The sequence below is a fragment of the Lissotriton helveticus genome, chromosome 3_1 (assembly GCF_964261635.1).
Source record: "Lissotriton helveticus chromosome 3_1, aLisHel1.1, whole genome shotgun sequence".
Lineage (NCBI taxonomy): Eukaryota > Metazoa > Chordata > Amphibia > Caudata > Salamandridae > Lissotriton > Lissotriton helveticus.
Genome location: NC_136061.1, coordinates 560,225,336 through 560,243,780, shown reverse-complemented (window position 1 = coordinate 560,243,780; position 18,445 = coordinate 560,225,336). Strand labels below are relative to the sequence as shown.

At 38.7% G+C, this 18,445-nt stretch overlaps 1 protein-coding gene across 1 annotated transcript in view; it reads right to left on the bottom strand.

Moving 5' to 3' along the window:
• Nucleotides 1–18,445, bottom strand: part of ITGAV (integrin subunit alpha V) — a 402,152-nt gene that overhangs the window by 241,324 nt on the left and 142,383 nt on the right. Inside the window, exons 7-10 of the mRNA XM_078680488.1 lie at nucleotides 17,951–18,076; nucleotides 8,883–8,927; nucleotides 6,786–6,829; nucleotides 6,607–6,663 (exon numbers count right to left, since the gene is read on the bottom strand). Of these exons, the coding sequence (XP_078536614.1) occupies nucleotides 6,607–6,663; nucleotides 6,786–6,829; nucleotides 8,883–8,927; nucleotides 17,951–18,076 (272 nt within the window). The remainder of the gene's footprint in view (nucleotides 1–6,606; nucleotides 6,664–6,785; nucleotides 6,830–8,882; nucleotides 8,928–17,950; nucleotides 18,077–18,445) is intronic.

The following is an 18,445-nucleotide window of genomic DNA, read 5'->3' as shown; positions in this document are numbered from 1 at the left end:
CAGCTTTATTAGAGTAAAACATTATGAAAAAAAGCACAATGCAGCACATCTCGCCTCTGAGGCACACATGCATCCGAATGCTTGCACCAATCAGCATAATGATGAAGGTGGAATCTGCTTAAATTTAAACAGAAGAATAAGTATGGGTGGAAAATTTGTTCCATTTGTGGAATTTGCGAATTTTTGGCAATTTCGCGTTCTGCGAATAGCGCGAAATTGCCCTAAAATCCGCAATTCGCGAGTTGGCGGATTTTTTTTTCTTGTGCGCGCTTCAAAAATACAATCTCGTTCGCACGGCATTGACTTACCATGATTCTGCCTTCGCTGATGAGTTTTCCTACCTGTTCGCGGGCGCAGTGAGATTTTGGTAGCCAGGATCACGAAAACGTCATTGCGACCGAAAACAGGAAATTGCGAACACGTCATTGCGACCCGAAACAGGAAAAAGGCATCGCGAGCAGGCTGGTTAAGTGGAAGCAACATGTCCGCGACCGCATGCGCAAGTTCTCGTTCCCGAACTGGTAAAAAAAAATCGCGAACTCGCAAAAATAAATAATTCGCAAGCTCGTGGAATTTGACGGATTTTTGCAAATCGCGATTATGAATTTGCACGAATTCACATATCGCGAATTCGCAAATTCCACCCATGCTTACAGAAGACCACACAGTGAGAGACAGCAACACAGAGCACTAGGTGGGGGGAGAATCACAAACATAAGACATAGCAATATAGAGCAGGAGGTGAGAGAAACACACAAGAAGGCAGCTGGAAAAACAAATGCACTAGTGGAGCGCTGGAGCAAAAAAGATACAAGTAGTTTTCTAAAAGTGAGCAGTGGAATGACAAGTAAAAAGGATATGCTGCTGGGGAGGGCCAAGCACAAATGGACAAGGTAAGCCATCAAATAAGAACAAAAGAGTTACAATAAAACCAACCAATGGTAAGCAATCGGAAGGCTTTACACCCACTGTAAGATCTTCAAAGCTGAACGTAATGTGTAACTGTTATCATTTTCTGTAACATTGTGTAACCGAATGTAAAGCGCTCTGATACTTACGGGTCTAGCCAGCGCTATATAAAACTTATTAAATAAAGAAATAAAGAAATAAAGAAATAAAGAAATAAATAAAATAGATCTTTAACAGCCAGAGAGCTCGACCTGCCTGGGAAGATCGGCATAATAAAGCACCATAATACTTTTCTACATTGGAGAGAGTTAATTGAAGATTTTTAATGCTTGCTTCTGATGTGTGTAATTTTCTGTGCTCCATTCTTAAAAACAATAATGGGTTTGGGCAAATACCTGAACAAGCTGTTTTTGGAATACCATGTTCAATAAATCCTGAGGCAGCAACAAGGTCTTGAGATGCACTGGGTGCATGCAAAGTTTTCTGAAAAAATACACTCAGAACTCAACTGGAGAAATGTAATGAATTAATACATTTGAGATTACCTAACAAGATTAATTTGCTTTCACATTTATATGTTTACTCACTGACATGAGTTTCATTCTTTTGCCAAGCTATGATTAGTGTTTCATGCATTAGCATCTGGTTGTTTGGTGGATAGCACAGCCTACCGTCTAAACAATATTAAGTAATGATGTGCTAATGTGCGAGTATCAATATTTATTCGAATTAGTACTGTTAAATGATCAGAAATGTCTCCAATAGATAGTATACATTGGCTTCAGAATATTTCAGCACTTATTCAGAAGTCAAAGCCTCCTAAATACGTTTTTTGATTACAAGGACTTCTAAACGTCTGTGTGGTTAGGACTAAATGTACATTGATGGTGTAGTGGTTACAGCATAATCCATTTTCAGGAGATAAACTTGATTCACAATAAAAAGATTTGACATGGATACATTTATGGACTGGCTACCGATGCAGTGTATCCCCTAACTTAACCCGGATATATGCCTCATATATGGAAACATTATGAAAGTGGCAGAATAGCAAGCAGGTTTGGCTTATTCTACGTGTGGATTGTGGCAAAGCAATGTTTCATATTGTTTGGACTGCTGTTTCAACCAGTGAGAAGTGCATTACCTTCTCATCTACTCCTTCATATGTCACAAAATACTGCCAGACAGCCATTTAAATTTAATCACCAGCAGACACACCGTGCAATCAATATTTCTCTCTTTTATCTACTTCTTGTCAAGTTTACTTTTCGCTCCTGTTTAACTGTCATATTTATCAAATTTGTGTTAAGGAATGACAGCGTTCAAACCTTACACTTGTACTGTTTTCATCACTTTAAGAAGGGAGTTTGGGTGATTGTAGTCATTTTAGTGAGATTTGCAAGAATAGTAATTTTTGGGTAATAACATTCTCGTGAAAAGGTTATTTTAAAAAAAAGGAAACAATTCTTTAATGAAAGACATCATTAAGTTTACATATAGTTTAGCTCTGCTTTGTTCCTCGAAGGAGAATATTTTGTTTGGGAGTTATCGTGCGTGAGGGTAAAATAAAGCTTATTACTGTTATTTGCAGTGAAATAATTCTGTCCGTCTTATAGTTTCAAAATGTGGCAAAGCAAGCCTATGTTTGTATGTTCAGCTTCAAGGAAGCATTTGTGTATGCCAGTTTCCAGTTCAATGGAAGTAAAACAAACATAACAGCTGAAGATTTTCTTATAAAATTTCAGATTCAGATACAGGAAAGTTATAGAATTCTATTTTCACAATGTATTCGCCAAGTGAGTTTTCCCACTATTTGCTTAGTATTGTAAATAATGGATGAGATGTTAAGGCTTAAATGTTTCTTTAATAGATTTGTTAAAACTATAAGCTTATATTGGGTCTATCTTCCCGCACAAACAAAAATCAGACAAAGCAAGCATGTTACACATTCAGATTTCTACATATATAGGAGATACTTTTCTAGAACAAAAACAGAAGCATAAAGTTCAAAACCACTGCATTGCACTTAGGAATGTCAACCAAAAGCATCACTTAAATATAATACACATCGATTCGATTCAGCAAGCTTTATTTAGTTTGTGTAGCAACCAGAAAAAAAACAAATATACATATACAAACAGTTAAATCCAATTACACAGATATCATCTTAATTAATTAATACATTAAATTCAGTTAGAAAAAATAACTTTTTCTGGCATGAATTGATTTTAAAATGAATGTCGCAACAGAAAAACAGATCTCGGGGTCTGTTAGTGCAAACAATAGGCTCTTAGCTGCACTGGTCGTTTTTACATTATATTTCTTGAACAAGGGTTTTAGATAGTCAAGTCTATAGTTCAGATATAGAACACACAAAAGTAGAAAGTGCATAGTGCTCGGTTTAGAATGCTCATCCCATGGGCATAAAGTGACAGGCCGTATTTTCATTTTGGGGAATGCAACTAAATGATGAATAATAACCAATCTCATCCTTGTTAGTACATAGCAATGTGAGGGCGTGTAACTAGTGACAGATAGCTTTGAAAGCCATCAGTATCTATAATCGATTGATAAAGCAGGTATGTGGTTTGTTTCCCTACATTTCTCATCCTGCAATCCTTTTTATGGGCCAAAAATGTGTTCTTTATCTCCTGTTTAGACAAGCCTATCACATCAGTTGGACTTTCCTGGATCATGGACATAAATAAATCTCTATTAACATCTGCTATATATTTTAGCCAAGGGATCAGAAAACAATTGTCAATAGATTGAGTGAATTTTGTCTCTTCTTTAGACCAAATTGATCTCCATAGCATTAGAGGTCTAAGAGCGATCAGATCTGACAGGTATCTTAGCCCAACTTCACGATGTATTAACTCAGAGGATGCGGACGCAGGCAGGCATAAAAGCTTTTTTTAAAGGAATTTTCCTCTAATTGCAGTTCCTGGCTGGTATGGTGGCCCCAAACCCCTGTGCCAAATAATGCAATAGTGGTACATCTAGCTTTATAGATGTCTGTCAAGTCCTTGATGCGTTGTTCCCCCAGTTTGAAAGCAAACCGAAAGACCCCATGCACAGTTTTGACATCTTTGCACAGACATTAGACAATTCGGATGACCAATTACCGTTACCAGAAAAAGTTAACCCCAGATAACATAAATTGTCAACAGTTTCCACTCTCGCACAATCTATAAAAAAAGTTTCGATTTCCTGGATTTTATACCACAAACTATAGTATATGTTTTGGCCTTATTAATTAACAACTTCCTTCCAATAATAAAATCTGTGAACCTATCTATTAATCGCTGTAGGCCAACCGGAGTTCTAGATAAAAGCACAGCATCGTCTGCATAAAGCAGAACTGGTACTGCCTGGCCCGCAGCTTGGGGTGCATTTGCCTGCACCAACTTAAGAACTGTTAACTTCGTTTATAAATAAAGTAAAAAGCAATGAAGCTAAGATGCAGCCTTGGTGGATGGCACGTTTAACCTTAAAATGTGGTGTACATTCACCCTGTTGGCCATACCAGACACCCTTGTTTAGCACGTGTATATTTACCAGTTAAAAGCTCTAAATTAATACATTACTCTATCGTACCTAACCCTTTTCTAAAAGCATATGTGTTAAAACCCCATTCTTCGCTACCCACTCCTCCAGTCTTACTAATAAAACCCCAGTGAAGTCACTAGCGGGATGCGGGGGGTGCGGACTGCACCGGGTGACACCATCAGAAGGGGTGAAACCGATGCTCACAGCACGACTACGGCTACACGGTGATTGTAATTTTCTCCTCATGTATCATTACTGTTCCTATTGAGAAGCGCTCTGACGCCTTTGGGTAAAGTCAGCGCTATGTAAAAACGCATAAATAAAACACTGAGATTCAAGGTCAAAGTGAGCCTCGTGGTTAGACTTACGTCCTCCCGCCACACTTGGCCTCGCCCACTCTCTTAAACACATACGCGGAATGGTCCAAGCTTCTCTCACCAACTTCCATTTCCCTTAAACCGAACACCCTCACACCGGGACACGCTTGTCGTTTCGAAACTCGGACACAGACGCAGCCATTGCTGTCAGCTCCTTAAGCCCAAGAACACAAAAGGTGGAACCCAGTTGCACACAAACCTCTTAGCTGTGTGGATTGATAGATGAATGGCGCTTCCAGCCGCTACTGACACAGATACAGCCAAAGAGCTCAGGTCAAAACAGTTTTAGGCAGTCGGAATCTTGCAGCGTTTGGGCATGTTGTGTTATTTCACTAGTACAAACGTTTGAATGTATCCAGCTGAGCAAGACAAGTTCGAGCGTAAAATGTCTTACTGGAGACACGTTTTCATCCAACCACTCAAGCACTGGCTCCCAGCATGACTTTGTAGACGAGAAAGGCCTTTGTGTTACATTTACAGATGAAATAGCGACAATAACAGTTCGCAAAATCGAACAAGGTTGTGCGAAATCCTGTGACATTTAGTGAAAGGTTGTGATTTTACTGACAACTTCGACGTTTCCAGTCTATGCATTAGTAACCAATGCAATCGACACAATTTCATTGAATTTTGGGACTAGAGAGTTACAATAATGGGAAAAATAGGCGTGTAAATATGAGTACACAAAGAAAAAACTGGCCAGGGTGAGCTACTAATTCAAGTTCAGAGCCACCCTCTCCCATCCCCCTTTTACAGCACATATGCAACTTCCTTTCAGACACAGCTTCTACCGCCTTATATTCCCAGACACATCCTCACCCAAAAATGCGCCTACACACTGTACACACATGCACGCAGCTCCCGACGTTTAAACTGTAATATAGAGCACCCATCTCCTTAGAACAGGTGCACGGGATTCATTGGGTAATTCGTGAGGGGGTGGCACCATGAGTTACCAGCACTGGGTGATACCAACCCCAGTGACGCCGCTGAAAAACCCTACTCATCACCTTTATTGAGGAGTTCAAAAGGGAAATTGGGCGATAATTTTGGGCTTCTGATTTATTCCTATTTTTATATAAATGGGGATAATAACGGATTGGCTTCAAGTAAGAGGGGCACCCTCAGTAACTGCAGCGTTAAAAACTCTAGTAAGTATAAGGTCCAATAGACCTAATACATATAATATTGCATCATGAGTGATCAAAAGATTGTTTAACTTGAATGGTTTTAAGAAAAAAAGGAAACTATGCAGACACTGCAAAGTTGATTGTTTGGCATAGGATACGCATAACACGAGAAGCTTAAGGCAAATATTTTAATATCAGTACTGTGAAAGTATCGAAATAATAAGCAAAGGCACAGTTGAGGAGGCGTCATGTAGAAGTGCTATTTTCATCAGATGAAATAAACAAAATAAAGTAAAAGTACAGCTCTGACCTCATTAAAGAACAACAACTGTAGACTGTGCGGTGGCATATGACTATTTTCCCCTAATGTAGGAGTAAAGGAACAAGTAAAGACTGATCCATATGACATCAGAACAGATAGTGTATTTTGGAGGAAATTGACTACAGGAATCTAGATGAGGGAAAGGGGCACAGGAGAAAGAGTACTAGGCAAGTCTGTGATCACCAAGACATCAAATAGTAAAATACAGTTCAGTTCATAAAAGGAAAGAGAAATGTGAGGTTGAAAATACCATGTGAAAAATAACCCAGATAACAGTGAATTTGAGGAACACGGGTCAGAATAAATCAGATTGATTTACCTGCTCTCCAGTAAAATTGACTAAGGAGGTCATAGTTTTTCCATCAAAAACAGAAACCTGCAAATGTAATAAAAAGAAAAGAAAAAAGAAAAAAGAAAACATAAAAATAAATATAAGAATGTACGCATTTTGATTTGTAAACTACAATAGAGATGAACATGTCTGTCTTAGATACTTACCATGCCTAAGGTTCTGGCTGCTCTTGGAACACCGGATACAAAGTCTGAGTGGGAAACAATATTGTTTAAGAATTTGGGGAAAACAGTGTTCAAGTTTTTTTTGTCTAAGGTGCTAAGACATTAATTTCTACTTTTCATCCATAGTTCTTACAATCAGCATTGGAACATGAGCTGCCACATAACAATAAAATCTGTGCGCTCTCAACCGACCATATCTAGTGAGGCTGGATACAGACGTTTTGCTACAATGATATTAGTAAATGAGAATATTAGTACAATGATATTAGTAAATGAGAATATTAGGGGAAGGAGAGAATTTCCCAATTATTGGACTGGGATGGACAAGGTCTCCTTCATACATCATTATAAAATTATTAGGGTGTTGAGGGGTGCTATGTCTTAATGGAACCCAACTGATCAACTTATCTTAAGTAATGTCATTCCACATAATTTTGCAATACTTTGCAGGCAAAATGCAATGCGTGTGGGACTGTTTTACAATAGTACACAAGTAAAGAATGTATGTATAGATAAGCATCAAAGCTCAGAGCTTTTTAAAAACTAAAGTATTGCCACGTAGAATACAGGAGAAAAATCTCATTGCTCAAAGATTGGAGGATAGAGAAGGAACTCCAGAAGAAAATATGGCCAAAATTCAACTAGGTTATTCAGAAGTACCAATTTTTCTTGTATCAAATTAGTGCATTCTTTCTGTGTCATATTAATTGCAACTTTATGATTGCATGAGAGCTCTGTGACAAACTAGGGGCCTCATTATGATATCAGTTGGAAAGGCTCCGAACAGCAGTTGGATTCCCCTAAACAGTGTCGGAACCTATGTTTCTGACTCAGTCAGAAACATTTCCGCCCGACTACGATGTTCTTGGTCGGTAAGCAAACAGTTCGGTCAGTCTGAATCAGTTACGCCCGGCATTCAGAAACTCTGAGTTGGTCGAAACCGAATCGACCAGCTCTACGGACCACGTTTCCAACCGACGTATTATGATGTCGGATTGGGACAGCCTTTCCAAATCGGTCTGTCCGACATCAAAAAGCTGCTGAAAACTGACTTTGGGGGCCAGTAGTAGCCCCCCCCCCCTTCGTCCTGAGGTCCCTGGTTAGGAGAAGCATTGTAATCAGTTGTTTGGTCAGTTTGCTTTCCGACCAACATCATAATGAGGCCCTAAGTTAGTAAGTTTTGGATTAATTTCTTTTAACCAATCTGTTTCCTCCAAAGTTTCTTGATGAATGTCGCTCATCATATTATTTAAACCAAACTGGTAAAAGCCTCTTACCAAGATAGATCACTATGACAGATCGGATGGATGGGGCCGGAGACACCTTAAAGCACTCCTTATTTCTTATTGCATTTCCCTCCTTCTCCCTTCTGTCACCAGTTGTTGTTCTTGGATTTCTAGCTGGCAGATAATACCCAAAATAATCTAATAAACTATGTTCCTTCTTTCTCTCAGGCCATTTCATCCATTACCCTTTTCCAAACCTACCTTATCCATTTTTTTCTCGTTTATCTTAATGTGTGCCTGGCACCCGCCCCATTTTTCTTTTGCATCTCCACCTCAATTCTCCATTTTATTTTATCAACTTGGCATATTCAGATGCCTTCTCCTTTATTTGTGGCCAATCCCCTTTCCTTCCAATTGCAGTTCTTCATCACTCTGACTAACCTACGGACCTTACAACTTTCTTATTAACTTTCTTTTTCTCCATCCATCTACTGTGCTTCTTTTCTCCTTCATGCTTCCAAATTAGGGTTGTGATAGAAAAAGTAAAAAAAGACCATTCTTACTAAATTTTTCAAAAATATGCAATCTTCCAATGTTTTATATTTTGTTAACTGCTGTAAAGGTTTTTGTGTTTTTTTTAAATGCATTTTCATCCAAACTCTGTTCAGCATGCTGGTTATTTGCCAAGATGGGCTGTCACCAAAACTCAGACTTTTTCTTTTCTTAGTAATTTGGTTATTTTCCCATAATGATATTCTACTGAAATTTATATATTTACAGCAGTATCAAGATGACAAAAAAATACAATACGAATATGTTCAATATGCTGAAAGGATAATAGAAGCAGACAAACCTTCAGTTCCATCACCGTTAAAGTCTCCAACTGCAACAGAATATCCTAAATAAAAAAAATGAAAAAAAGAACTTTTTTTTGCAGTCCATGCAATTATTTAACACTTTCTTGAATGAAAAAAACGAACCCAATCTACAACTAAAAATATATTTTTCTCATGAATGCTAGCCTTGGCTTTTAACAAGATGAGAAACCATAATTTAAGGGGTCGACATTTAGGAAAATAAGTTTCTTATGCTGTAATTTAAATCTTGTCTGACTTCCCACAATGGTTTTATGAACCTAAAAAATATAGATGCAAAATCACAAACAAAATAGTGTATATTTAATAGGTAAGTATTTCAAACCAGGTAATCCCCATTTAGAATTCAGAGCTGAAACTATATCAGCACTAATGTAGTCTCAATGGTGTTAAAAGGGAGCATCTGAAATATTGGATTACCGGTCTCAAATGAGGCATTTAATAACAGGAACACACAAATGTTAACATATAATTGGTTTCTTCCTTGTAAAAGATCCCCAATTCCAATGCAAGTTGAAAAGGCAAAAATATCTGCTTGAAATCTGCATCATCAGTTCCTACATGTTGTCAAGAATAGAAAGCTGGCATCTATGAGCAGAAATAAAATTAATTTCCAAGCTGACATATCACCAATCAATAAACATACTATTTGATAAGTATAAAGAAATGGTCACTGAAAACAACAAACATTCTTTTTTGGGACGGATGGTCAAGTAATAATTTGGGAAACTCAAAGAAATTCAGCTTTCACACTTAGGATATTAAGATGGAACAGGATTCCCCAAATGTCTAAGAAGTATGGAGAGCCTGTTTGGATGATGGAGAAGTCAAACTAGTAGTGAAATCTCTAGAGCTATGGATATTCACTAAATTACAGTTCAAGAACAGCCAGCCAAGGTTGGAATCAGATGGGACAGACTTGGGTTTTAGGCGGGGTGCCTCAATAAGGGAAGACAGAGCTGACAAGAAGGTTAGAAGATAATTAGGGCTATACCCATGCTTCTCTTGGGTGTCTCATAGCTCTGCCTGGAAAGATCATATATGTCCAATAACACATTGTGAAGAAATTAAGGAAAAATAGATTAATTGATGATCAACAGTTATGTTATGGAACAAAAATCATTCAAATTATTTTTATCACTTGCTGCTTAAATGCTACTAAGCATGATATAATCAACGCTTTATGAAGAAAAGTATATTTTGATAGAGTTTAAGTAAACCAGAGATTGGAAAACTCGCCACAGTTTAAAATTCACAACAAATATGCATATTGTGTAAAGGTGAACTATACAGTTTTGATGCAGCAGGTCAAACACAATACACATGTACACAGTAGAAAACATTTTAAATTAAAAGTTGGTCACACCCTCAGAATAGGAAACTTATTAGCGCTAAACAACCCTAGTAGGAAACAAAATTATTTTAGCTACAGAGTGAGGCAGTTCACGAATTCAGCAACAGGTCAATTTCTAGAAATATCAATAAGTAAAAATTTACATGTGCCCAATTGCTAGTGATGTACCCTTGTTTTGAGAGATCATATCTGACGTGATGGGGATTATCGTGACACTCTAGAGCATATCAAAGGCCAACTTACACTTGAAACCAGCAGTCTTGGATTCAACACATCAAGGCACCAAGATACTGAAGCCAAGATGTAAGGAATACATGCCTGAGCAGAGAAGGGGACAAATAGTCTGAATACACCATCTTGATTTCAATTAAAAGTTAAAGGGTCCTTTAATTATTACTTGAGATGATTGCCTTACAAGTATGTACAGTCCTTGAGCCGAGCAGGGCTTCTAGAACGAGTCTGGGATAAAGGAAGAAAGAGTATTCAACTGATTGATACCATGCTTTCCTCATTATAACACAAGAGGTACACCTGCAGATTAAACTTAAATTGAAGTACTGCATGAAATAGACAGGCGATTGGGTCAATTGCGTCAAATGACAACTGTTCAGGGCATGTACATGAAATCAGCTTGAATTTGATCGAAAAGGGCAATTTGCATACTATCCTGCTAGGCCCATCACAACCTCACTGAGAATGAGTACAGCCAACAATATGTTCTCCTTTTCTGAGGGCAAATCAAGCAAAGAAAAAAAAAATCAATCACACTAAACAATAGGCAAATAAGAATGTAATGCAGAATGTTTCATTTACAAAGGATAGCATGCGCTGAAAATTGAGTGTGCATACTGTTACAGAATGCAACGAAAAGAAATCCAAAAAAAGTGATACAAAAATCAAATAGTAGCAGATTAAACAAGCTATGAGGCTTGCTAGTACAATAATGTATGCCTACTCACAAGCATTAATTGGTTACATTAGTACACCTAGAATAAAAATAAAAAGTCATAAATACCTAAGCAGTGTTCACATTACAAAATGCAAATACTGATAATATATAGTGAATACTTTTCAAACATACAGATACAAATATAAAAGCTCATATCACCGATACAAGGCTCACTGAATTTAGGACACATAATTGTTGCAAAGCTTGCACTCTTGTTACAGTCTTACAATGACACACAAACTAACGTTATACTGACGAAAAGGTTATAAGCAGCAGTCATTCTAAAGACTGAACCTCTTTGTCTGTCAAAAAGTCTGTGATGCACTCCTTTGATAACTTAGGGGATGAGGAATATTTCCCTACAGGCATGACATCCCAGATAAACACATCCAGAACCAAATTTTACGAATTCTTATCAGAATTGATAAATTTTTTGGATAGTCTTGGAGGCAAAATTAGTTTGAATAATGACTACTTTTTCTGTGATTTGAATGTTAAAAATAGCATTATCCATCTCCTTTCAGATTGTCTGCTTTTCTTGAACGAGGGGAAAAATTCTTAGACCAGTCTTTAAAAAATATTGAGTGTTGACCCGACAAGAAGAATTAGCCACTTTACTCACAATGAAATATCTTGATATCGGAATTGTAATGACAACATATGAATTCCAAAAAGAACCTTCCTAGCTTAATGTCAGAGTATGTAATGCTTACTGTAGTTTTCAATGCACTTACTATGATATGCATGCTTAATTCCAGTTTCATAGCCTATTGTTTCATTGTAATACTAGATCGTATGATCAAATGTACTGACTACTGAATGAGTGTCATTTTAGTGACATGGCAAACTGAACAATTGCAATATTGAAATGTTATAATATATGATCTTGGAGGAAAATGCCTTTCTATAAATTGTACAATATTTTATTTTAAATTTCTAGACGAAACTTTTAGAAAAACCTTTTCAAAGAATGCTGGCAAAGACATCTCCAGGATGGATACAGGAGGCCAACTGCAATTTGGGCATTTGATAGGCATCAAAGTAGCTGACCCAAAGGCTAAATGTACTGCGGGTAGGAGAACGTAGGGATAGCGGTTTCCTTTGAATTACAGCACCCAGTTTATTGTTTACTTATTTTGCTCAACCCATAAACTTTAGGAGAGAAGTGGGCGTGACATCATCCAAGTGGTCTATATCAACGTACATCATCTTTAAAGACACAGGAAAAAAACTTAAAAGTGGTGTTTGAAATGGAACCAATACAATTCTGTTCTGAAATAAGTATGAGCCCTATAAAAAAAAATATCATCAATCAGTATGGGAGTGCAACTAGCAATTTTTAACATTCCAGTGGATTGCCATCTTTAAAAATTTTAAATGCTGTAACTGAAGAAATGTGTGGGCTATTATTAATGACACAGAGGGCTGTAATGTGCAGTAGAAGGGGACTGTGTTGCCCATAATGAGCAAAGTACGTTCATTGGGTCAGGATGCCCAGCCAAAACTATCTGATATGCAAGTTTTCAGTGGGAGATTTGATAAGGTGCCCAAGGAGTGAGACCTGGGGGCAGGGGCCCGGGAATTGGAGGACTTGCAGTGGGCTCCAATGACATTTCAATGAAGTGTTAATCTGATCCTACTTATTGACCTTAATGGCCTACTCCACCATATATCTGCTATACAATTGGCAGTTACCCAGATGACTGCCAGGGGCAATACTCCAACCTGTTTTGAAAAAAGGCAATACTGACCATACAGCTGACAGGCGTAACAGAATTGTCAGAAGTGGAAACTAAGACGTACACTAAATTAATACTAAAGGATCATGATGCTGAGGCAATTGAAAATCTACTCATACACATTTTTATGACTTTCCTCTATAAAGGGATACATTAAAGTAATCCATTACTATTCACCTGTTTTTAGAATAGAAGTGTGTCTTTAATAGGGTAGATAACTGCCAGGTTGTGGGATTCCCCAACAAATGTATGAGTGTCATATAAAATTTGTAAACTTTGACTCAGGTTAGACTGAGTGGAGCTGGTTCATAAAGATTCCATTTTAGCAAAAATATCCTTCTAACCTAATAAGGGCTTAAAACAGGAAGTTGTCATGGCACCCCTCATGTTTAACTTATCTACAGCTGATACGATCTGCACCATTAGTAAAGTACGGTCTTTTCCCCAATTAGCGGATAGTTATCGAAGATTCTTCAATATGTAGATTTCGCTGTTTGTTGGACCAAGGTTCCATTATTTTACAACATTTGCTCTCGGCACCAGGCAAGTACAGTCATGCCATTACAGTAGCAGCTGGTCCAGTAGAAACTAAAGTGGATACATCTAGTCACTGTAGCTTAAGCCAAAGAAAATGGCTTTTGGATAACAACTGAAACGGATGAAAAGTGCAATTACTTGTAGATCATGGACATCATTTGGGGGCTGCAACTGTGACCCCTGGCTTTCCCCTGATTTTTTGGGGCAGCCATTGCACATTTTGAAACAAAATGGGGGTGTTGTCTTGGGGACAGTCAGGTTTCATTGGCCTGTCATATTTAATGAGTGTCCTTTCAGAGGCTATGGTGCTTTAGCAAAATTATGTGAAAATAGTGCTTTTGACTCCATTTTTTCCAAACTTTTCTTGACCAGGAGAAGCTCCCCCAATCCTATCAAGAAGATGTCGGACTTCCTTGTTTCACTGACTAGCTACAGTTCAGGGCAGTATTAAGCCCCAACATTTTCAAATACCCCTAATATAGGTGACATCCAATCTAGACCTTTTGTCTATTAATACTGTTATATTACCCATACAGTTATTATGAAACTTCAGTGATGGCCACTATTGTGATATCATCAGGGTTATGGTCATGTGACATGCTTTCTTGGGAAGAATAAGGGCCGAAAGTCATGCTATGTCACTTCCTGCGATGTTATTAAGATAAAAGTGTATATGATGTCCAATCTGATGATGAGTAGGGTGAGGACGTGTAGGACTAAAAGTAAATTATTATTGGTAGGAAATCCTACCATGTGTCTTCTAAACACAGCCCAATGCTGTTAATAGAAGATCAAGCATGATTTTACAGGAATATCAAAAAAACTTGACTTTTTCGGGAGGTGGCAACTCACAAGAGCGCACATGATACAAAGTTCTTTATTTATATGATTGTAATTGCAGGGGCAGAGTAGTGTGAACACTAGGGAATGAAGAGCCATTCAAATTCTGGCAAACATCCACTCCAGAAACGCACCTAATCATCCTCCCATGAAAAGCTAAAGTAAGGACTTTCCCGACTCATGATATTAAGTGAACGTCTACATATCTCATAGCAGTGTAGTGTTAAGGGAATTCTACACAGAAAGAAAATGTGCTTTTGTAGAATTTTGTGGTGTGGATTGGATGTATGTGGTGTGTGGTTGAATTATGTGTTCTGTAGTGGACATTTGTGCTGTAGAATGGAATTGTGTGTAGTTGAATTGTGCTGCGTGGAATTGCGTGGCATTGAGTAAAATGATGTTGAGCGGGATTATGTGCCATGGTGTGGAGTGTATTTATGTGGAGTGTTGCTATGTGGCGTGGAGTAGATTTATGTGGAATGTAATTATGCGGTAGCGGTATGGAGATGTGTGTTATGTTGTGTACTAAGGAACTGTGTGGCGTTGAATTGTGTGGTATGGCATGGTGTGGAATTATGTGGAGTGTAAATATGGGGCACATTGTAGAGTTTAATTTTATTGAGTGGAATTAATTGTTTTGGAGCTGAAGGGATATATGTGGAGTGTAATTATGTAGGTTATATTGTAATTATGTGTAGTGGAATTATTTGGAGTTGAATTGTGTTGTGGAGTGTAATAGAATTATGTTAAATTAAGTGGTGCTATGTGGTGTGGAATTATGTGGCATGGAGCGGAGTGGAAATTTGTGGAGTTGAATTTGATGGATTGTTATTATGTGGCATGTAGTGGAATGATGTGGAGTTGAATTGTGTGGTACTGAATTATGAGATGTTGAAATGTGTTGTGTAGTGGCATTATGTGGTGTGGATTTGTGTGTTGTGGAATTGCGAAAATAAAGAAGAAATAGACAGGGCATGGCTGCGACAAATAGCAGCAGGAATGGGGTGGGTAGGCAATAAAATAAGGGCAAGGAAAGCAAGACACCCCTCCGAATGAAAGTGGAAATGTGCATTTAGTTGCTTACACAAAGGGGGAGGATATTAGTTATGTTGGCTGATTGAAAAGGAGACAGGGGAGAGTTTTCTTTAACGATCACACAACAGAGTAATTCCCTTAAACACGTGAGATTAGGGAGTTGCACATTTGACAGAAAGTTGCGCTTTGAATCAAAGGATCTCGAGAAAGTAAGTAAGTACAAAATATATTGTTTTTAATTAATTAAAACTATTACAAAAATACATTCAAATAAAACATTTTGATAAAATGACTTATTGATCAGTGCTCTATTAAAAAAATGTTAAGCATCGATACACGCATGCGTAAGTTAAAAAGCACAGAGTGTCCCAAAGTTCATTTTGCTGGGAGCCTGTGGGGAATTATACGCTAGTTGTGGTACCAAGCAGCTTTTGCTTGGATGCTAGAAGTAAGAAATTAACAAGCTTTCCATTTAATTGTAAATCCATTGGGTTGAAGCATGCGAGTACTGCTTGTCTCCAGGTGCGTATGCCTCGCTCATTAAAATGAGTTTTCAGCAGGCCAACCCCTTTCCTAATTTAGCTTAATGCAGGAGCATATTATGTGTTCAATGTCCTCCTTTCCAACTCCGCATAGCCGGCATGAGTTGCCGTAGTTCTTTCTCTGCCATAGTGGAAGATGAGGTATGACTGGCAGGATTCCTAACCTGTGTTTTAGAAAAGCTTCTTTAGACTTCCTAGAGTACCCTAGTTCAAAGTATGCTTGTGATCCAAACGATTGGTAACTGGACAGAGTCATCCATGCATGGCTCCTGTGTGCAAAAGCGGCTTTGTCTTCTATGAGAGAAAGTTTCTTGATAACCTTATTTGTGACGAGTTTAAAGTGCAAGTGCGTTGTTGGGATTTCTCATAGGTCGGCTAGTCCCATTATGGTGAGCGATTTCTCCAAGTAGGCTTTAGCCGGCGAGGTAGATGTGCTGCACAGTTCCTGCCAGAACAGGTGGTTTAGTGTATTTGTGGCGGAGTTTTGAATTTTATGCCAGCACTTGATGTACGAGCCCCGCCTTGCGAGGAGTTGCTTTGTTAAACCAAGCTCGAGCCGAATCTGTGCTGGCGACGTATAAGGCGGTAGATTTAACATTACTCTGTATGCTTTTGCCATGGCGGTATCCAGCAGTAAAGCGTCCCTGCCTCTCAACAACTCGCTGCCATCTGTAACTGATAACGGAATTTTTGCTCCCGCAACACGGAGAAGTGGGGCGAATGTTGGTCCTGTCAGTTTTGTTTTACGTTGTCTTAGCGTGTTCGCAATCACCACTCCTTTCCTCTTCAGGGCATTGAGCGGACTCGTGAATTAGCCCCCCTAGTAGATCATAACACCTAGGTACTTGTACACATCGCAATTGGTAATTGCAGTTTTTCCTAGTGCTGTCTGTCTGACAGCAACCTCAAGCATTGAAAGGCAGGGCACTTAGGTTTAAAGTCTGCATGTCTTTTAGGACAGGTGCCTTGTGATGGCCAGCCAGACATGCGCAGTTTAAGCGTTTCTAAATCAGCTGCCTTAGACAGCTGGGTTAGAGACAGCACAGGGCTCCAGTGCTCTAAGGGGTGAGAGGGGCCGCTCCCTCCAATCCGTGCACTGCTCTCATGCAACATGAGAACAGCGCCAGGATTCATTACTGCAGTTTTCTGGAGCCTGCCTGCCTGGAGGAGACCAGAGTGAGGAGGAGTACACCGCGTAAAGAAGGTAAGTGGGATTAGTTTTTTTTCTTTATTTTTTTAACTTTTATTTTTGTGTCTCTCACCCCACCACCCTCCTTCAATGCCAGCCACCACGGTCTTGAGATCTAAAACAAAAACTGAAATGGATCAAAAAGCTGGGCTTTGACTCCTCAGATGTGCACTGCTAAACCCAGATTAGTAGTAACAATTGCTGTCTCGTTCACTTATGCCACGTTCATCTGTTTGGCCCCATTAACCACAACAGGTGGGCTATCCCTGGATCTATCAAGGGAAAATAGGAATGATTCTAAATAGAAGACTAAACGTAGAGCCATTCTTGTGTATAACATAGTTACTAATCCATTGAAAAGTACATAGATGCAGCTTTGGTTCCACCCACTTGCGTGTTAATCTCTCACCTCATGCTATTAGCCATTTAGTGCATCATTCCACCTTCCAGGAAGTGTTTACTTTGGAATTTATGAAGGACAATTTTACATCTGAAAAGTACACTCCATCATCACGCTATTTATCACATCAAGCAATCCTTTTTTGCTACTTTTCCCTAGCACTGGCTTAGTCAAGAAGGCATGCTTTAATGGGATAACCTGTGTTTGTGCATGTAACGCATCTAAACTCCATTGGCGAGTTCCTATTTTTACTTATGTGGGCACATTTAAAGCCAGACCTATGTTCACTGACATTGTTACATTGACGCAGACATTAATATTGTCGGAAATTGACAAACCACTGCAGTGATATCACAAATTAGTCACTTTTTTGTAAGGGAGCACAATTTCATCTATACAATAACAAGAAGCCTAATGGGGACTGCAAATTGAAAAAGTATTTTAAGATGGTAATTTCTTACCTAAATAGCTGTCATCAAATTCAGCACCAGCAGAACGGGTTGCCAAATGATTTCTGTAAGCGATACTGTAACTGTTAAGGTCATATTTCTTCACAATTTCTTCCACTTCATCAGAAATTAGTTGACCTGCAAGTGAAAAATTATGCAGACAATTATGTATAACCCTGACCTGTAGAGCAACATAAGCAAACTATTAAAATGAAACACACGGTCAAGCACACAAAATCTTATTAAGAGGAGGACATTCAGAAGAGGGGTGATTTGCATTACTAATTCAAGGGTAGCTCTTAAATCAAAGTTACAGGCCACATGGGCACTGTCTTTGAGTACTCCGGGGCTGATTAGGATGTCTGTGGTCTCACCGACATCCAGCACAGCGGTCCGACCACCGCATTATGATGTAGTTGGTCAGACTGCATCGGTCGGAGAGACAGACAGACAGACACTTGAGCCCATCGAACTGTCGGTCAGATCATATTTCCTACAATGGTGCGG